Genomic DNA, 20,862 nt, shown 5'->3' with positions numbered 1-20,862 from the left:
AGAATGACTACTCTAGTAAAATTTTCTGATTTCTTTAAAGAAACAATTAGCCTCAGTTAAAAGGTAAATTTCATCCTGCTTTCTAGGTAAAAATACTGAAGACAATCATATCAATTATACTAACTTACTTTTTATAAGCACATTTAACATTGTATCCTGCAGCTGAATTTAAGACAGGGATTCCAAGATCTTGGTAGACTTGTTTCCAAACAGCTCCACTTTCAATCTAATGGACAAAGTGAAACAAAAACTCTTAAAAGGTGTTAATGTAATAACATTTTGATAGATACAGTATATATGAGTATATTTTTATATTTATTGGTTCTAGTCTCAAAAGAATTTTTAGAAACTTGATAAATTCTAAATTTGGTTTAAAAATAAAGGTTTTAGTACTCTAACAAATATCACAAAATTATAAATGTTGAAATATTAGGCCATTTGACATTCTGTTTTTTTCTTTTTGAAGACAGGATCTCATTCTATTGCCTAGGCTAAAGTGCAACAACATTGGCACAAACACAGCTCACTGCAGCCCTGAACTTCTGGGCTCAAGGGATCTTCCTGCTTCAGCAACCCAAGTAGCTGGGACTAGGCGCACACCACCACATCTGGCTAATTTTAAAATGTTTTTTTGTAGAGATGGAGTCTCACCATGTTGCCCAGGCGGGTCTCAAACTCCTGGGCTCCAGCAATCCTCTGGCCTTAGCCTCCCAAAGTGCTGAGATTACAGGCATGAGTCACCATAACTGGTCCCATTTGACTTTTAAATAAACCCAGTTATGGGAAATGGAAAAATATTCAGGCTCTTTAATAAAATTTTTAACAAAGAAACGGAGACAAACATTTTCAAAGGTTTTATTATTTCCCATAAAATATACAGGCTAATAAATGAAAGCAGTTCTACAAAAATTTGTAAAGTATTTTATTCCATAGAATATTCACAATTGGATACTTTTTTATTTTTTTATTTTTTGAGACGGAGTCTCGCTCTGTTGCCCAGGCTGGAATGCAGTGGCGCGATCTCGGCTCGCTGCAAGCTCTGCCTCCCAGGTTCACACCATTCTCCTGCCTCAGCTTCACGAGTAGCTGGGACTGCAGGCACCCACCACCACGCCTGGCTAATTTTTTGTATTTTCAGTAGAGACGGGGTTTCACCATGTTAGCCAGGATGGTCTCGATCTCCTGACCTCGTGATCCGCCCGCCTCGGCCTCCCAAAGTGCTGGGATTACAGGCGTGAGCCACCGCGCCCGGCCTGGGTAAGTATTGTACATCATGTCAACCTTAAAATAATTTCTTCAGATCAGTTCAACAAACATTTCCTGCCTTAATCCCTGTATATTATTAAAGGGATTAAGAATATAAACAATATTAAGACAGATCCTTGCTCTTAAGGAACACACTGTCTAGTGAAAAAGAGACACAGGAAGGATTTCCACCAATATGACTCTGCTGTGATTCAGATTTTAAAAAGGAGGTTTACGAAAGTTTGACCAATTAGTTATCAGAAAGCTCACATGAAAAAAATCTTTTTTTTTTTTTTTTTTTTGAGACAGTCTCATTCTGTCACCCAGGCTGGAGTGCAGTGCAGCGGTGCAATCTTGGCTCACTGCAATCTCTGCCTCCTGTGTTCAAGTGACTCTCGTGCCTTAGCCTGCCATGTAGCTGGGATTACAAGTGTGCATCACCACGACTGGCTGATTTTTGTATTTTTTGTAGAGATGGGGTTTTGCTATGTTGGCCAGGCTGTTCTCAAACTCCTGGCCTAAAGGGATCTACCCGCCTCGGCCTCCCAAAGTGTTGGGGTTGCAGGCATGAGCCACCATGCCTGACCTAAAAAATCTTTAAAATTTAAATTTTGTCTGAGAAGGCTAGCTGTACTTTCCAGTTTATTTTCTTCTTAGGATTTTACTGAAAAACTTTTTTTTGTTGTTTAGAAAAACAATTTCAGAGATAGCAGATACCTGAGAAAACATGTTACATGAAAAAGATGTTTTTTCAGTTTGACTACAGTACTCACATTATCAAATCCTCCAAGTTTGTGTACAAGTCTGAATAACTTAAAAAGATTCAAATTTCGATATCCAAGTACAGGTCGTTTGTTAATAGGTGTACCTGTTACAGAACACACAAACTATATTAGATCCACACTACATTTTTAATTTAAAATTTCAAAAGATTCAAATAATACCACTGAGTATTTATAGTATTTTATATATATATATATATATGAGAAATTATCTTGTTAATCAAAGACATAATGTCTACACATAAACAACCCCATGGCCACTTTAAATTTTTTCACATAACCAGATTTTTGAAATCTTTTATTTTCATTCTCTCATACTTTCTTCCCTCTGCTGAGCAAGTAAATAAATACTAGACAACTGCTTCCCAATGAGAGTTGCTTTTATGGCATTTTCTTTGTATTCTACCAACTTACTACTACTCTAAATAATGATTCTATAGTAAAGCTACATGTTTGTTTGTTTGTTTGTTTCATTCTAACACAAGAAAATGCAAGGCAAGGATGCTAAATCGAACAAACCATGAGAAAGTGGTAGAGAAGATAACAAGGTAGGGGTACAATGCCTCATATGGCCATTTCTGCAAAATATATGACTGGCTTAATCATATTTTTTCACTCTTCTCTAGTATTAGATTTCATTCATTTTCTTTGCCTTTTCATTTATCTTATACAAGAGCCTATCAAACAGCATACTTCTTAGGCCAACCCTCCATTCATGTAAAGAAATAATACAAGAATCAAAGACATTTTATATTGAAAAATGAAGAGATACTTATATTGTGTTAGGCATTATCATTTATGAAAACAAAAGATGACAAACAGCCAGTTTCTACTCATCAGCATTACAATCAGGGATTTAAAAAACATTCAATTCCCAGAGTATTGTGGTGTTTCTAAACACTAATTATTCATTTTGCCCTTCCCTTCCAGCTAGAAAGTCTCTCCTTACTCCCTTACAAGCATCTTCCCAGAAAATAAGTAGACTCTGACCAAGAAGATAAACTTGAGAACAACAGTGTTGAGGTTACGGAAGGATTAGTTCATTACCCTAAGTTATTCTTCTTCCTTCAATCCTTGCATGGCCTTAGCAGCTTTTGGCAGATTAAATAAGCTGAGCCAAGGCTCACTCTGAGATTGTCACACTTTCTTCTCTATTTCTGGCCTAATTCCCATTTTGCTACTGTTCTTTAGGGTCCCATGGATAGGTAAGGGGATTGGCAGGATAGGGTAATAAGCGCATTTATGTGTCCATAGCCACAATATCTGTCAAAAAGCTATCAAATTCCTCATTCTACTTGTTACGTGACAGGTGCTATGCTAGGTGTTGGTGATATCAGAGCCAAAAAGACAGCCATAATTACTGATGACATAAAGTTCAGTAAACAAAATTCTATTCTTATTTTTAGGATACTAATTATATGTCCAAAACTTACCACGTTAAGGATAAATAAAAAATACTCACCTCTGTCCTCCATAAATTTGTACAACTGCTGAAGAAAGTTCTCCCTTTCTTCTGGAAATGGTTCTATTTCTTCCTAATTTTAATCACAGAAGAATATTATTTTCTTCAATTAAGCATTTTAATAAAACAAGCAGACTTCTTACCAACAGCAAAGACTAGAGTTCGTTAAAATACTTCAAAAGCTTTTTACCTAATCAAAATTATTCTTTTAACACTAAGCTGTTCAAAACCAGATAAGTCTAGACATTTTATGTTTTATAGAGGAATATGTCTTAAAAAGTATCTCAACAGTTAGAATCCCCACAGTAAAAACTCCCATATGAGAAAAGGGACTCGCAAGATTGTTCGTGTTTGTTTGTTTTTAACCATATCAGAGATCTATTTTTCAAATCAGGGTCACAGGTTCAAGAATACCTACTCTCAACTTATGCAAAACTGGGTCAGGGTTAAACACCAAAACTAACTCTATTATTGCTCCTCAAGGAACTATAAAAGTATGGGTCCCATTAGCTGTAAGTGCAAGTATCCTTCATTTTATGCAGCCCCACTGTATATACTTCAAGCTTACATAATCAGTAAAGTGGGGAACAAACTTGATCTACAATACCTGAAGATTCAGACTTAGAGAAATCTTCAAGTAATAAAATAGTTCCCTGATTTATCAATTACAAGGGAGGGACTAGCTTCTTGCTGCTGTGGCCAACGGCTGTGGCAGCAGGAAGCTGGTCCTGAAGCAACCTGCAAGGAGCAGGGTAGTAGGTAAGACTGAGGAACTCATCAATTCAATGACTTTCATCCATTCAACAAACACTTGAGCACCTGTAAGTGTAGGCATTATGCTAGGTGCTAAATCAAATAAAAGAAAAATAAGCTATGGAGCCTGCCATTACAGAACATGATTAGGAGTAACTGCAGAGAAAATGATTCCAAACATACAGCTAGGCTTTACAGTTACTCTGGCTTAAATATACATATTTGTAATAGTAAAAGTTAGGATATTCAACTGGTAATCTAAATAAATCAAAATATAGCATTTTTAAATTTGGAAAATCATGTGCCTAATGCCACTGCTTTAGCGAGATTGTCTTTTTACTTTAAAAGCCAGTACATGAAAGAAAGGTATTTTTTTTTAAAGCCCATGTTGATAAACTATTAGGTTTAAATAAATAATAAAAATAAATGACAACCATTAATTTGCTAATGATGAATCTGTATTTCTCAATTTAAACACACTCCATACATTCAGGTTTTGGTAAGGAGATCAAATTCAAATCTAAAGACACCTATTTTCTAGATGTTATCTTAAATGTTCCCATGGTATAATATTTAACTTTAATAAACAGCCCAATTTATTTCTATTCCAAAAACGTTTAAGGTAAGCTTTTAACTCAAGAAAATGTTTACACTATACTGCAGATTTGCTTTTACAAAAACACTTGTGAAAACACTAAGCACCAAAAGGTTTGGTAGCTATTTATCATTTGTTATATTTTACACACTATGACAGACACTCTAAGTATGAATACGAATAAGACAGCATTCCTAACTTTAAGGAACTTACAAATTTGTGGGGGAGAAAAAATAGACAACAAATATAAAACAAAAATATGTATAAGGAACAGTAGTAGGGTTTTTTGTTCGTTTGGTTGGTTTTTGAGACAAAGTCTTGCTCTGTCGCCCAGGCTGGAGTGCAGTGGTGTGATCTTGGCTCACTGCAACCTCCGATTCCTGGGTTCAAGCAATTCTGCTGCCTCAGCCTCCCGAGTAGCTGGGATAACAGGTACCTGCCACCACGCCCAGCTAATTTTTTATTTTTTATTTTTTAGACGGAGTCTTGCTCTGTCACCCAGGCTGGAGTGCAGTGGCGTGATCGCCGCTCACTGCAAGCTCCACCTCCCGGGTTCACACCATTCTCCTGCCTCAGTCCCCTGAGTAGCTGGGAGAACAGGCATCCACCACCATGCCCAGCTAATTTTTTTGTATTTTTAGTAAAAGACAGGGTTTCACCGTGTTAGCCAGGATGGTCTCGATCTCCTGACCTCAGGTGATCTGCCCACCTTGGTCTACCAAAGTGCTGGGATTACAGGCATGAGCCACCACACCCGGCTACACCCAGCTCATTTTTGTATTTTTAGTGGAGATGGGGTTTCACCATGTTGGCCAGACTGGTCTCAAACTCCTGACTTCAGGTGATCTGCTCGCGTCAGCTTCCCAAAGTGCTGGGATTACAGGCGTGAGCCACCGTGCCCAGCCAGGAGCAGTAGTAGTTTAGACTAGCAAATGAAGTGATGTTTTCCTGAGGTGACAGAGGTGATGGTTCACAGGTTTCTCTTTACAGAGATGGCACCTAAGTAGGGTTCTGAAAACTGAACAGGAATATGCCATGCTGACTAAGGAAGGAGGGGAAGGAAAAGGTGGTGCCTACAGAGGTACTAGTGTATGCAAAAGTGAGGAGCAGCAATATATGTAATTTCACATTGCTATAGCATAAAGTTCAATAAAGGGCATAGAAAGAGAAATGATGAGAAAAAATTGAGGCAGGAATTAGACTATAAAGGAGATTCTATATGAAAGCTTAACTTTTACAGTGACAAAAAGCTACTCAGGAGGTTTTTAGCAGCAAGGGAATGATTGCTCATTTTAGCAATTTAAATAGAAAGCAGTCAGGGAGAAGACTGAAGCAGGGAAATTTCTACATTACACACTGTCATTACAGATCACTATACCCTAAAATATAACCTCCAAAACAATCTCATTTCATTAACAGTTTACTACAGTTAAAAGGCAGAATTTCTTTTTTTTGTTTTTTTGAGACGAAGTCTCGCTCTGTCGCCCAAACTGGAGCGCAGTGGCCGGATCTCAGCTCACTGCAAGCTCCACCTTTCGGGTTTATGCCATTCTCCTGCCTCAGCCTCCCGAGTAGCTGGGACTACAGGCGCCCGCCACCTCGCCCGGCTAGTTTTTTTTTTTTGTATTTTTTAGTAGAGACGGGGTTTCACCAGGTTAGCCAGGATGGTCTCAATCTCCTCACCTTGTGATCCGCCCGTCTCGGCCTCCCAAAGTGCTGGGATTACAGGCTTGAGCCACAGCGCCCAGCCAAAAGGCAGAATTTCATAACTTATCTAAAATACCACATACTGACAAATAAATTTACTAAACACATTAAATACATTTCATTTCATGGTCAAATATAGTAGCCTTCACTATCTGCACCACTCATTAACTTTTATGAAGCTGTTCAGCAAACCATTAAAGAGTACCTTGTCACTGCCAGACCTACAGCACCAGTTACAATAAAATCCAAAATTTGAGCTCTTTGATCCACATACAACCAGATGTCTTATTTATGATCTCATTAGAACTATCTACCCATTTGTCTTAGATAAAATGATTCAAGATTCTCTGAATCAAAGAGATATTGATCTTTACTTTTCTGCTTTTTCTTCTTTTTTTTTTTTTTGAGACAGGGTCTCACACTGTCACCTGGGCGGGAGTGCAATGGCGCGATCTCGGCTCCCTGCAACCTCCACCTCCCGGGTTCAAGCAGTTCTCCTGCCTCAGCCTCCCGACTAGCTGGGATTACAGGTGTCCACCACCACACCTGGCTAATTATTTTGTATTTTTAGTAGACACGGGGTTTCACCATGTTGCTAAGCTGGCCTTGAACTCCTGATCTCGTGATCTGCCCATCTCGGCCTCACAAAGTGCTAGGATTACTCATCCCACCATGAGCCACAGCGCCCCGCCTGATTTTTCTTTTAAATATTAAATGAAAGATGTATTTTATAGTTTTTTGGGTAAATCAATAAAATATGGAGATGTAAACATTTCTTTTTTTTTTTTTTTTTTTTTTTGAGACAGAGTCTTGCTCTGTCGCCCAGGCTGGGGTGCAGTGGCCGGATCTCAGCTCACTGCAAGCTCCGCCTCCCGGGTTTAGACCATTCTCCTGCCTCAGCCTCCCGAGTAGCTGGGACTACAGGTGCCCGCCACCTCGCCCGGCTAGTTTTTTGTATTTTTTAGTAGAGACGGGGTTTCACCGTGTTAGCCAGGATGGTCTCGATCTCCTGACCTCGTGATCCGCCCGTCTCGGCCTCCCAAAGTGCTGGGATTACAGGCTTGAGCCACCGTGCCCGGCCGATGTAAACATTTCATGAGGTGACAGCTGTCTACATGGTAATAAAAAGCATTTTAAAGTATTAGGTAAGTAGGTTTGTTTTTTTTTTTTTTAAATAAGACAGGTTCTCGCTCTGTCACCCAGGATGTAGGGCAATGGTCAATTCACGGCTCATTGCAACCTCCACCTCCAAGGCTCAGACCATCCTCCCAACACAGCCTCCTCAGTAGCTGGGGCTACAGGAGAGCGCTGACATGCCCTGCTAATTATTTTTATTTTTGTTGAGATGGGGTTTTACCATGTTGCCCAGTCTGGTCTCGAACTCCTGAGTTCAAGCGAGCTGCCTGCTTTGGCCTCCCAAAGTGCTGGGATTATGGTTGTGAGGCACTGTGCCTGGCCTAGGTGGATACTTGTTTTTTTTTTTTTTTTTGAGATGGAGTCTCACTCTGTCACCCAGGCTGGAGTGCAGTGGCTCGATCTCGGCTCACTGCAAGCTCTGCCTCCCGAGTTTATGCCATTCTCCTACCTCAGCCTTCCGAGTAGCTGGGACTACAGGCGCTCGCCACCATGCCCGTATAATTTTTTGTATTTTTAGTAGAGACGGGGTTTCACCATGTTAGCCAGGATGGTCTCGATCTCCTGACCTCGTGATCCACCTGCCTTGGCCTCCCAAAGTGCTGGGATTACAGGTGTGAGCCACCGCACCTGGCCTGGTAGATACTTTCTTAATCATCTCATAAACCAAAAGCATGGGAAGACTAAGACACCTTTTTGAGGTTATTAGGATAATCAGACTTAATATTTTTAATTTCACAAGGTCATACATCTAAAGTAACCAAGTAAACTACCTGATTATGAGTATCACAAATACAAGATTATGAAATATTTCTCATACTAAAAATACTTATCTGATTAATGACTTAATACCAAATCCTAACCCACAAGGGAAACCCAACTGTTACTTATAATTTTAAAAGGTATCAGCTGTTTTCACTTACCTCTTCTTCACTGCTATTATCCTCCTTTTCTTTTTCATCATCTTCCTCCTCCTCTTCTTCCTCTGCTTCACTGCTAGAGCTATCTTCTTTCAATTCAGTCTTCCAGTTAGCAGGAATAGTTCTACTTTTGTGAAATTCAAGTGCCTGTTCAAAGGCTGGAAACAGACAATAAGCTATGTGAACTGAAGAAATTAAGACAACTGTTTTCTCAAAAAGTATTAAACACAATAAAGAAACAAAAACTACTGTGCCAATACCACCATTTATTGTTTGCTATGTACCAGAAACTGTGTTAAGTGCTTTTAAATGTAGCAATATATTTAATCCTATCCATCCTATGCATTAGGTAGTCATTTTATAGATGGCAAAACTGCCACCATTGGAAGATTACTTAAGTTCAAATAAATTAAAGAAGAGCAGTTTTATTCTTTTAAACAAAGATTAAGCTTCACTAGTAAAAACCTTTAATACAGGAAATCATGTAATATCTTATGCAATACACAATTATCAAACAGTATTAATACCAGGCACAGAGCCATTAAAATAAATATACAATACCTGAAAATTGACCACACATGATTTTTACATTTTCAGTTAAACTTCAATTAAAACTATGGTAAGAATTACCTTCAACTAAAATTAGCTAGACATGATTATTCTCATTTTACAATATATGGGAATAAATTATATACCAAAAAATCTTGATGATTTTAACCAATCTACATAGCATATTACTGAATTCAAGGAATAAAGACAAAGAGAAGACAACTATTTACAGTGCCAAAAACCAAGTGACAGATGCAATTACCAAATACTCCTCAAATAAAACTACTGGAGCCTTGTGGTTAAGGATGTACATTCATTAGTGAGAAATATCAAACCAAAATTACTTTGATTCCTCAGCCAGGCGTGATGGCTCATGCCTGTAATCCCAAAGGCGGGCGGACTGCCTGAGCTCAGGAGTTCAAGCCTGGTGAAACTCTGTCTCTACTAAACACACAAAAATTAGGTGGGCATAGTGGTGGGCACCTATAGTCCCAGCTACTTGGGAGACTGAAGCAGGACAATCTCTTGAACCCGGGAGGTAGAGGTTGCACCAAGCTGAGATTGTACCACTGCACTGCAGCCTGGGCGACAGAACAAGACTCTGTCTCAAAAAAAAAAAAAAAAAAACAACCAAAGTTACTTTGATTCCTTTCTTCTACCATTCCCAGAAACCAGTATTTTATTTACCAGGCAAAAACCAGATTATAGCAATAGCTGACTACATAGTTCTCTCCCATGATTCTAGATTATTATGTCTGACTATAAGCTAAAAAAAAAAAAGGAAAAAAAAGGAAACTTATGGCTGGGTATAGCGGCTCATGCCTGTAATTCTAACACTTTGGGAGGCCAAGGCGGGTGGACTGCCTGAGCTCAGGAGTTCGAAACCAGCCTGGACAACACGGTGAAACCCCATCTCTACTAAAATAACAAAAAATTAGCCGAGCATGACGGCATGTGCCTTAGTCCCAGTTACTCAGGAGGCTGAGGCAACAGAATTGCTTGAACCTGGGAGGCAGAGGTTGCAGTGAGCCGAGATTGCGCCACACTCCAGCCTGGGCGACAGAGCAAGACTCTGTCTCCAGAAAAAAAAAAAAAAGGAAATTTATAACACAGAAGACACATGGGTTTATAAAAATAAAGGTCACAAGGAACCAAATATAACCGTAAGAACGTAATTTTAAAAAAAATTTTAAAGAGCAAAAAAAAATTTAATCTTCAAAAACACTTTAGCAGTTTTTACAGTACTTGTAATTTATTCCAAGATTATCCTTACCTTGTTTTAATACAGCATCAGGCTTTGGTGCAGTGTCACTAGTAATTTCATGGACATCTTTTCTTGGAACTGAAGTACTATATATTATTTTTCATTACAAAAGAAGAAAAAAACCCAAAATATGACTAAGATTAATTAAGAATCCAGATGATTACATATCACAGAAAGATACTGAAAATATGAGAATGTTGACATTTACAATAAAAGTGATTGCACACAGAGTAGCAAGTCAAAAATAACATAAAAGACAGGATGTTAAAATATGTAATCATCTACAGAAGGATCCTACCATAAGAGATACTTTATAAACACCAATGTGTTCCCAAATACCAGAGTCCCCTGCCTAAATGCAACACTGAAAATTATTTTGATTTTTTTTTTGTTGTTGTTGTTTTGGTTTTTTTTTGAGACAGGGTCTCACTCTGTCATCCAGACTAGAGTGCAGTGGCACAATCTTGGCTCACCACAATCTCTACTTCCACCTCCCAGGCTCAAGCGGATTCTCCTGCCTCAGCCTCCCGAGTAGCTGGGATTACAGGCACATGCCACTACCACCCGACTAATTTTTGTATTTTTAGTAAAGACGGAGTTTCACCATGTTGGACAGGTTGGTCTTGAACTCCTGACCTCAACTGATACACCCACCTTGGCCTCCCAAAGTGCTGGGATGATAGGCATGAGCCACCATGCCCAGCCAAAAATGATTTATGGCAATATAATAAAATATTTGGGGCCAGGCATGGTGATTCATGCCTGTAATCCCAACACTTTGGGAGGTCAAGGTGGGAGGACTGCTTCATGCCAAAGTTCAAGACCAGGATGGGTAACATAGTGAGACCCAGTCTCCACAGACAAACTAAAAAAGTAAGAAAAGAATTAGCCAGGAATGGTGGCATGTGCCTGTAGTCCCAGCTACTCAGGAGGCTGAGGCAGGGAGCTGAGCTGAAAACCCAGTGCAGGGTTACAGTAAGCTATGATCGTGCCACTGCACTCTAGAGTAGGCAACAGAGCAAGATCCCATCTCTTAAAAAAAAGGTTGAGCTGGGTGCAGTGGTTCACACCTGTAAACCCAGCACTTTGCGAAACCGAGGCAGGTGGATCACATGGGGTCAGGAGTTCAAAATACAAAAATACAAAATTAGCTGGGCATGGTGGTGCATGCCTGTAGTCCCACCTACTCGAGAAGTTGAGGTACGAGAATTGCTTGAACGAGGCAGAGGTTGCAGTGAGCTGAGATTGCGCCATTGCACTCCAGCCTGGGCAACAAGAGTGAAACTCCGTTATCAAAAAAAGTAAATAAAATAAAATAAATAAATAAAGGTTGGACACAGTGGCTCACAACTGTAATCCCAACACTTTGGGGGGCCAAAGTGGGCAGATCACTTGAGCTCAGGAGTTCAAGAACAGCCTAGGCAATATGGCAAAAAAAACCTACAAAAATTTGCCGAGCATGGTGGCACACACCTGTAGTTCTAGCTACTTGGGAGGTTGCCAGAATACTACAGTTGCAGTTGCCATACTGTACATCAGATCCTGTACGTTTCATTCATCTTACAAATAAAAGTTTGTGTCCTTTTACTAACGTTTTCCCATTTTCCCTACCCCCCAATAATTTAATATCAAGTCAGTATTCAATTTCAGTGCTCAAATTCCTCCGATTATCTCAATTTTGTTAAAGTGGGTTCTACATATTGTTTTTTGTTGTTGTTGTTTTTTTGAGATGGAGTCTTGTTCTTGTCACCCAGGCTAGAGCACAGTGGCATTATTTCTGCTCACTGCACCCTCCATCTCCCAGGTTCAAGTGATTTTCCTGCCTCAGACTCCTGAGTAGCTGGGATTACAGGTGCCCACCACCATGCCTGGCTAATTTTGTATTTTTAGTAGAGACAGAGTTTCGCCATGTTGGCCAGGCTGGTCTGGAACTCCTGACCTCATGATCCGCCTGCTCAGGCCTCCCAAAGTGCTGGGATTACAGGCATGAGCCACCGTGCCCAGCCTACATACTGTTTTTGAAGCTAACTTTTCAGACTGGGTGTAGAGGCTCACGGCTGTAATCTCAGCACTTTGGGAGGCCAGGACATGTGGATCGCTTGAGCTGAGGAGTTCGAGACCAGCCTAGCCAACATGGTGAAACCCTATCGCTACAAAAAAATACAAAAATAGCCAGGTGTAGTCCCAGCTACTCAAGAGAAGTTGAGGTGAAGGATCACCTGAGCCCAAAGGGTCATGGCTGCAGTGAGCCGTGATCATGTCACTGCACTCCAGCCTGGGTGAAAGAGTGAGACCCTCACCAAAAAAAAAATAATAAATAAAATTAATTAATTAAAGATAAAAATATCTTTCCTGAACTTGAAAATTCAAACACCAAATCTTAAAACATAACGACCTTTTCAAGGTATTTACACCCAATATAATTATGTATAAAATATCTGGCTTCTCTAGTCATATAATTCTTAAAGAAAAATAAATCATTTTTTTAACCCTTACCATCCATATACAAGTAACCCATTTTAATCCTCAGACTACTGAAAAAGTTGAATATTATCTAACAGGTATCACTACAACCATTAGACATAACTAGTAGAAGAATCAGAAATTCCTAATTAGACCATCAAGAACAAACCCTAAGGAAATAATGTCAATAAATACATCAATAGGCCGGGCGCGATGGCTCACGCCTATAATCCCAGCACTTTGGGAGGCTGAGGTGGGCAGATCACGAGGTCAGGAGTTCGAGACCAGCCTGGACAACACAGTGAAACCCCATCTCTACTAAAAATATAAAAATTAGCCAGGTGTGGTGGCATGCGCCTGTAGTCCCAGTTACTCAGGAGGCTGAGGCAGGAGAATCGCTTGAACCCAGGAGGCGGAGGTTGCAGTGAGTGGAAATTGCACCACTGCACTCCAGCCTAGGTGTCAGAGTGAGACTCCGTCTCAAAAAAACAAAACAAAACAAAAAAATCAATAAAGTAATAAATACGCTAGATATCGCAAATTTGCCTCAAATAACCAGCGATTATGTGGACAAATGTTGACAAATTAGACAGTACTGAGTGTCTAGTTTGGAAAAGATTACCAAAATGAGCAAGGAAAAACATACTACAAGACAACAACACATTAAGATAATATGAAAAACAGTCACTCTGAAACATTCTATATGATGAAAAATAAAAGCCTAAGGTAACTAATCAATCATTTAACATCCTAATTTAAAATAACAGCATATATTTATAAACTGGTTTTTCAAACCAAGTAAATTATACTTACAATTTTCCATCTTTGAAAGATCGAACAAGAATATTGTCCTTTTTTACAGCAATCTCATCACTACAATCAGGACAAACCACCTTTTAAGAAAAAGGGTGAAGCTATTATAACTAAAAGAACTCATAGTTATGTAAGTACCTACTATTTAAATCCTTTTAAAAAGTGTAAGCTTGAAGTTGAAAAACTAATTTTAGTTTGAGGGTAAACAGGTACACACATGGGAGCACACACAAGTAATTTTAAATTGGTATCCTACATCCTTCCAGCTGCCTGGATAATCTAGATTTTTTTTTTTTTTGGCATAGACACAGCATTGAAAGCAAAAGTACAGCTATGACTAGGATGAAGCTGTGGACGAAGTTCTAGTCAGAAATAGAAAAAAGATAGAGCTAGATCCTTATCTGAAGGGATACATCATGGCTAAGAGAAAAACAATGGTCCAGAATTTCCAGAGCCTTGTAGGCCATATTAATTCTTAGGATAACATCTAACATCTTTGTTGAAAGAATCTGAAACCAGACAATGTCATAACAGATTTTCCTTTTAAAAATCTACTTTGGCTGCTATGAAGAAAATGGACCATGCAAAGGCAACTGTGCAGAGACTAAGCTATTGTGATCATCTGAGTGAGAGGTAGTGGCTTGGATGTAAAGTGGTGGCAATGGGAAATTAAAGGGATGAGAAATATCCAAGATAATAAGGGAAGTAGAAAGATGAACAAGAAGAGGACGCTTAGTTTTCTGCCTTGTGCAAATAGGTAGATGATAGGGTTATTCACTGTGAAAGAAAAACAACAAAAAAGGGCCAAGTTTGTGCAAGAGGGAAGGGATAAGAAGAGGAGTTTTGGGACTATTAAAAGTTTTAGGTGGGGCCGGGCGCGGTGGCTCACGCCTGTAATCCCAGCACTTTGGGAGGCTGAGGCGGGCGGATCACAAGGTCAGGAGATCGAGACCACGGTGAAACCCCGTCTCTACTAAAAATACAAAAAATTAGCCGGGCGCGGTTGTGGGCGCCTGTAGTCCCAGCTACTCGGGAGGCTGAGGTAGGAGAATGGCGTGAACCCGGGAGGCGGAGCTTGCAGTGAGCCGAGATCGCGCCACTGCACTCCAGCCTGGGCGACAGAGCGAGACTCCGTCTCAAAAAAAAAAAAAAAAAAAAGTTTTAGGTGGCTAAAAGACATCCAAATGAAGATAGTGAACAGAAAAATCAGGTCTGGAGCAGAGCGTAGAGGACTGGACTCAAGGATATTAATTTGAGAGTCCACAGACTGAATATCGGGGTCTAAAACTTGGGGCTTGTGAGCCAAATCCACTCATTACTTTTCTCTGATGAGCTAAGGATTTTGAAAACTGCACATGTGATAGCTTTGGCCAGTGATGACACTGGTGTATGAGTAAGTGGGCTCACTGTCCAGTTCTACCACAGGAATGACAACACGCATTTTATCCCATTCACCCATGTATGTTATTTTCTTGGTCACTTTGATTATCTCTTTGTTATCTCTGCAAGTGAAGCTTTAAAAGGGGATGAGATCACCCTAAAGAAAATACAGCAATACATTCTGAATCCTGAATTACAGCTTGAAAGGGTGATTAGAAGTGGAGAACTTGGTGAAAAAAACTGAAAAGCAGAACTGCATCAGCCATGGCATCTAAGATTTCCCCCCCTTAAAATGAAATTGGATAATAAAATAAAAAATTGAGACTGGAGAATAAGTCTCAATTAGGATTAAACAATACTACTTGTATTAATAAGCTCAGCACAGTCCTAGTCAGGGTAAATACTCAGTGCATGGTAGTTATTTATAAAATGTTCCTGGGACTATGCAGTTGTTTCCTTTTTCTTTTTCTTCTTTTTTTTTTTTTTTTGAGACAAGGTCTCACTCTGTGCAGTGGCATGATCACGACTCAATGCAAACTCAACCTCCCAGGGTTCAATCGATCCTCCCACCTCAGTCTCCCAAGTAGCTGGGACTATAGGCACAGGCCACCAAACCCAGTTAACTATTTTCTTAGGATGTTATTAAAACACTTTGAATTTACTCGATTTATAAAAATAATTTAAAAATTAGAAACACAAATATTATTTTGTGATTATATCAAGATTGGTCAATTTAGAACATAATTTTTCAGTCTAGTTACCAAAAATTATCCATCACTGTCCAATGGATCTCAATTTTGGGAGGGGATAACATACATCAATAATTCTAAGAATTTAAAAACAAAAATGAAATAGTTGACTAAACAGATTATTAACATTTCAATATTAAAAATCCTTAGATATTTTTATTTTCATCAAAGAAATTATTTAGCGATTATGGTGTGAGAAGCTTAAAGTAATAACACAAAATACTAACATTAAAAAATTTAATGTTCATATTGAGAAAAAGACTTAGAAAACAGGTGTGTGTGTGTGTGTGTGTGTGTGTGTGTGTGTGTGTGTGTTTGAGATGGGGTCTTGCTGTCACTTAGGCCGGAGTGCTATGGCATGGTCTCAGCTCACTGCAACCTCCACCTCCCATGTTCAAGCAATTCTCCTGCCTCAGCCTCCCAAGTAGCTGGGATTACAGGTGCCCGCCACCATGCTCGGCTAATTTTTGTACTTTAGTAAAGACGGGGTTTCACCATGTTTGCCAGGCCGGTCTCGAACTCCTGACATCAAGTGATCAGCCTGCCTCGGCCTCCCAAAGTGCTGGGATTACAGGCGTGAGCTGCCGCACCTGGCCCGCAAAACAGTTTTATAAAATATAAAACTTGCTGTCACCCAGGTTGGAATGCAGCAGTGTGATCTCAGATCACTGCAGCCTCTGCCTCCCAGGTTCAAGCGATTCTCCTGCCTCAGCCTCCAAAGTAGCTGGGACTACAAGCACGTGCCACCATGCCCTGCAAATTTTTTTATTTTTAGTAGAGAAGGGGTTTCATTATGTTGGCCAGGCTGGTCTTGAACTCCTGACCTCAGGTGATCTGCCTGCCTCGGTCTCCCAAAGTGCTGGGACTGCAGGTGTGAGCCACCGCAGCTGGCCTTAAAACATACTTTCAAAAGAAATTCTCACAAAGAATCCTAGGGCTTTAGGAAGAAATAAATAATCGCATACACAGACGCTTTTTTTCAGCTTAATAATTAACCCAAAGTGTGGCAACTTACTTAACTCTGCTAATACTCAGTTTCCTTATCTCCAAATGGGGATAAATAATAATACCTATTTAATAATAAGTGCTAGCACACTCCCCATACATACAGGTATCCACTGAATGTTGGATGGATACACACGAAGGTACAAAGGTATAATAAAATATTTATATTTATTAAAACAAATAATTGTCCTCATTTTTCATTATCACTACAAGAGCTGACATTTACTGGATACTTAATTTGTGCCCAACACTGAACTAAGCAGTGGAGATAAAGAAAGAAAACATGTTCACTAAAAAGGGTAAATGGACATCACAAGTAGAAAACAGTACAAACAAAGATAGTTCTGTTTCTTTTTCATCTGAGAACATGGTTACCTAGTTTAGCATAAAAACCACAAATATACAAAAGAGTTTATATATATTATGGACATAAGTTTTCACACAAATACATATAAACAAAGAATAGTGTTTTAATCCCATTTCTAAGTTTCTGCAATTGTTAGTCAATGAGCAGGAAAATGAGAGAATGAGAATAAAGAGTTAGCAGATTCTCAACCACAAATTGTTGAGAAAAGTTTATTAATCATCACCGGGCACTGTGGCTCACGCCTGTAATCCCAACACTTTGGGAAGCTGAGGCGGGCAGATCACCTGAGGTCAGGAGTTGGAGACAAGTCTGACCAACCTGGAGAAACCCCGTCTCTACTAAAAATACAAAATTAGCCAGGCGTGGTGGCTTGTAATACCAGCTACTCGGGAAGGCTGAGGCTGGAGAACCACTTGAACCTGGGAGGCAGAGGTTGCAGTGAGCCGAGATTGCGCCATTGCACTCTAGCCTGGGCAACAAGAAAGAAACTCCATCTCAAAAGAAAAAAAAAAAGAAAAGTTTATTGATCACAAGAACAAAAAACCTCTACACCACTAAATGAGTCTATCCTTGTAAAATATTTTGAACAGAACTTGGTATATGACAAATGCATACTTAACAAGTATCTGTTAGTATTGAGAACACAAAAATTTTATTAAATGTCATTAACAGAAGGGAAAAAAGCATTAGAGGATAATTTGGCTAATTATTTGTAGTAAGGAAGTGAGAACATACAAAACAGAGACAGAGAATAATTTTTGACCCATTCTGTCTCTCGATATTTTGAGAACAAATTACTTGTCACACAAGAGGAGAACAGTACTTTCAAAGTGTCTTTTGTTTATCAGTGGATCTTAAGTTTATAGCTTATTAAATATGAAGTTGGGGGAGGACATATTTGTAAAAGATGCGGGCTGGCCTCAGTAGCCACCATCTGTAATTCTAGCACTCTGAGAGGCCAAGGTGGGAGGGTCACTTGAATCCAGGAGTTCAAGACTAGCCTAGGCAGCATAGGGAGACCTCATATTTACAAAGTATTTAAAAATTAGCCAGGTGTGGTGGTCTCCACCTGTAGTGTGAGCTACTCAGGAGGCTGAGGTGGGAGAACTGCTTGAGCCCAGGAGGTCAAGGCCGCAGTGAGCCAGGATCGCACCACTGCACTCTAACCTGGGTAACAGAGTAAGCCTCTGTCTCCACGAAAAACAAAAAAGTGGATCTCACTGTTTAATACAAATGACTCAATAGTCTTCAGATAAAATCATCATAGGACAATTCAGACATATCAAAATTTTAAAGAGTTCAAGATAATTCCTTCTTTGTTTCTTTACTTTTTTTTTTTTTGAGAGGAAGTCTTGCTCTGTCGCCCACACTGGAGTGCAGTGGCGTGATCTTGGCTCACGCAACCTCCACCTCCTGGGTTCAAGCGATTCTCCTGCCTCAGCCTCCTGAGTAGCTGGGATTACAGGCGTGTACCACCACACCCAGCTAATTTTTTTGTATTTTTAGTAGAGACGGGGTTTTCCCTGTTGGCCAGGCTGGTCTCGAACCCTGACCTCAGGGGATCTGCCCACTGTGGCCTCCCAAAGTGCTAGGATTACAGGTGTCAGCCACCGCACCCCAGCCAAGATAATTTTTTTTTTTTTTTTTTTTTTTTGGTGATGGAGTCTGGCTCTGTCACCCAGGCTGGAGTGCAGTGGCCAGATCTCAGCTCACTGCAAGCTCCGCCTCCCGGGTTCACACCATTCTCCTGCCTCAGTCTCCCGAGTAGCTGGGACTACAGGCGCCCGCCACCTCGCCCGGCTAGTTTTTTTGTATTTTTAGTAGAGACGGGGTTTCACCGTGATAGCCAGGATGGTCTCGTTCTCCTGACCTTGTGATCCGCCCATCTCGGCCTCCCAAAGTGCTGGGATTACAGGCTTGAGCCACCATGCCCGGCCCAAGATAATTCTTAAGACATATTGATTATTAACTTCAGTCTCCTAGTTGAAATTTAAAAGCTTAAGTGACTTATCCAATTATATCCTGTCCAGAAAAAAATGCATTCTTATTGCCACAGAATTAAATCTTCATTAAAGTATGATATAGAGCTAATTATTAATTGAACCTCTATTTACTTTAAGAGCTACAAATTATTTTGTCTACCAAAAGATTATTTGAAAAGCAGCCTAGTTATGTCTGTGAAAGATGTTAGTATATGTTCCCTTCGTAAAAGTCAAAGAAAATGGTCTATACATGGCCCTTTCAACTTGCTAAAGCTAGTGGTTATGAAAAACAGAGAGATAAAAAACTCAAAAGGCTTTCTGTCATCTGTCTCAACAGTTTGAAATACAGGAACTTGGGACAATCACGAGGATACTCCTGATAATAAATCCTGAGTACCTCCTCAGAATCACAACAAGGCAATGTGAGAAAACAAGGGAAAAATGCAAAATATTCAACATGGAATCTAAGGAGTTGCAATCTTTTGGAGAGAAAAACATTAAAAAGTAGGTAGAATTAAAAATCTACTGTAGAGAAAATTGAAGAGTGGAGTAACATATAACTGCAGTCATGATTATATAGGGAGTACCCAAAAGGCAAGATTAAGATCAAGGATGGAAACACCCTGACTCATTAAGTATGAAGAAAATGTCTAGTTATCCTTGTCAACCAATGAAGATTCTGTTGTTCTTTTGCAATCTAGACCCACATGGACTTAGGAGCTTTAAAAGTTTGCACCATGAATTTTCGACAGAGAGAGAGAGAGAGAATTAAACTTCCACACGGCTAAACCTCTAAGATTATCAAGATTTTGCCTTTCCTGAATGACTTCAAGAGTTCTTTGTATTCAAAGACAACATTAAAAGTAAGCTTAGTGTGAACTAAATAACGCTAAAAACATTTCCTCATTTTGTACCTATGAAAAACATTAGTAAGAAAATTGTTTTCTTCATAAACTTATATAGTTTGAAATTAAACTCTTTTATAGTGAAGCTACTCACCAATGCAGGAAACCACAGTGCTTTCTTTTTATCCAAACTAATGTAATCTACACATACAACTTTGCCTAGTAGCTCATCAATCTGTTTCCTATCATCCTCATCTTCATCACTGGAGGATGATGAAGACTCTTCCTCTGGTCTAAGGAGAGAAAAAAATAAAATATTTCCATTTATCCTCACAAATAAGCATGCCAATGATGAATATAGGTATTCCCAAACTCTTAACTACATTTCCTAAGACCTGCAAAATGGCTAATTTAAATCTTAAATCATTTTCTAAATTTCTAAAAAAGTAACAGCAAGAGTTTATCATGAGAGGAAAGCACATCATTTTCCTAAAAATATTTCTGGTTTATTTAGTGCTACTGTGAAAAACTGAAGAGGAAGATCAGGACAAATAACTGGTTCCCAAATCCTCAAAAAGGCGGAAGCCCCATATTAAACATCCCAGTACTATACTAAAATATACACAATCCCAATAACAAATTAAAGGAATTCTGGAGATAGTAATTCTACATCTCTAGTACAAAGTTAATTTTAAAAGGTAGGAGAGCAGACCTTTATTAACTGAGGTTAGGGTGGGAAGAGGAGGCAATCTGAAAAGAGATCACCACTGTTCTCCATAACAACAAATGGATAAGCTTCTTTTGTATGATGTTAAGCACTTTCAAAATTAAAAGAAAAACAGAAAAT

General features: G+C 39.4%; 1 protein-coding gene across 11 annotated transcripts in view; it reads right to left on the bottom strand.

The window, feature by feature from the left end:
* Positions 1-20,862, bottom strand: part of ARID4B (AT-rich interaction domain 4B) — a 167,294-nt gene that overhangs the window by 57,031 nt on the left and 89,401 nt on the right. For all 11 annotated transcript variants that reach the window (XR_012435173.1, XR_012435161.1, XR_010581889.1 and 8 more), the window contains 7 exons: positions 20,170-20,308; positions 13,688-13,767; positions 10,421-10,497; positions 8,602-8,756; positions 3,490-3,562; positions 2,019-2,113; positions 129-226 (listed from right to left, as the gene is read on the bottom strand). Coding sequence is in view for 8 of the 11 variants with exons in the window: in XM_065531603.1 (XP_065387675.1) it covers positions 129-226; positions 2,019-2,113; positions 3,490-3,562; positions 8,602-8,756; positions 10,421-10,497; positions 13,688-13,767; positions 20,170-20,308 (717 nt within the window). In the remaining 3 variants the exon portion in view is untranslated. The remainder of the gene's footprint in view (positions 1-128; positions 227-2,018; positions 2,114-3,489; positions 3,563-8,601; positions 8,757-10,420; positions 10,498-13,687; positions 13,768-20,169; positions 20,309-20,862) is intronic.

Source organism: Macaca fascicularis, chromosome 1 (assembly GCF_037993035.2).
Source record: "Macaca fascicularis isolate 582-1 chromosome 1, T2T-MFA8v1.1".
NCBI lineage: Eukaryota > Metazoa > Chordata > Mammalia > Primates > Cercopithecidae > Macaca > Macaca fascicularis.
The sequence above is the reverse complement of the archived record's forward strand: the minus strand, read 5'-3'. Positions and strand labels throughout refer to the sequence as shown.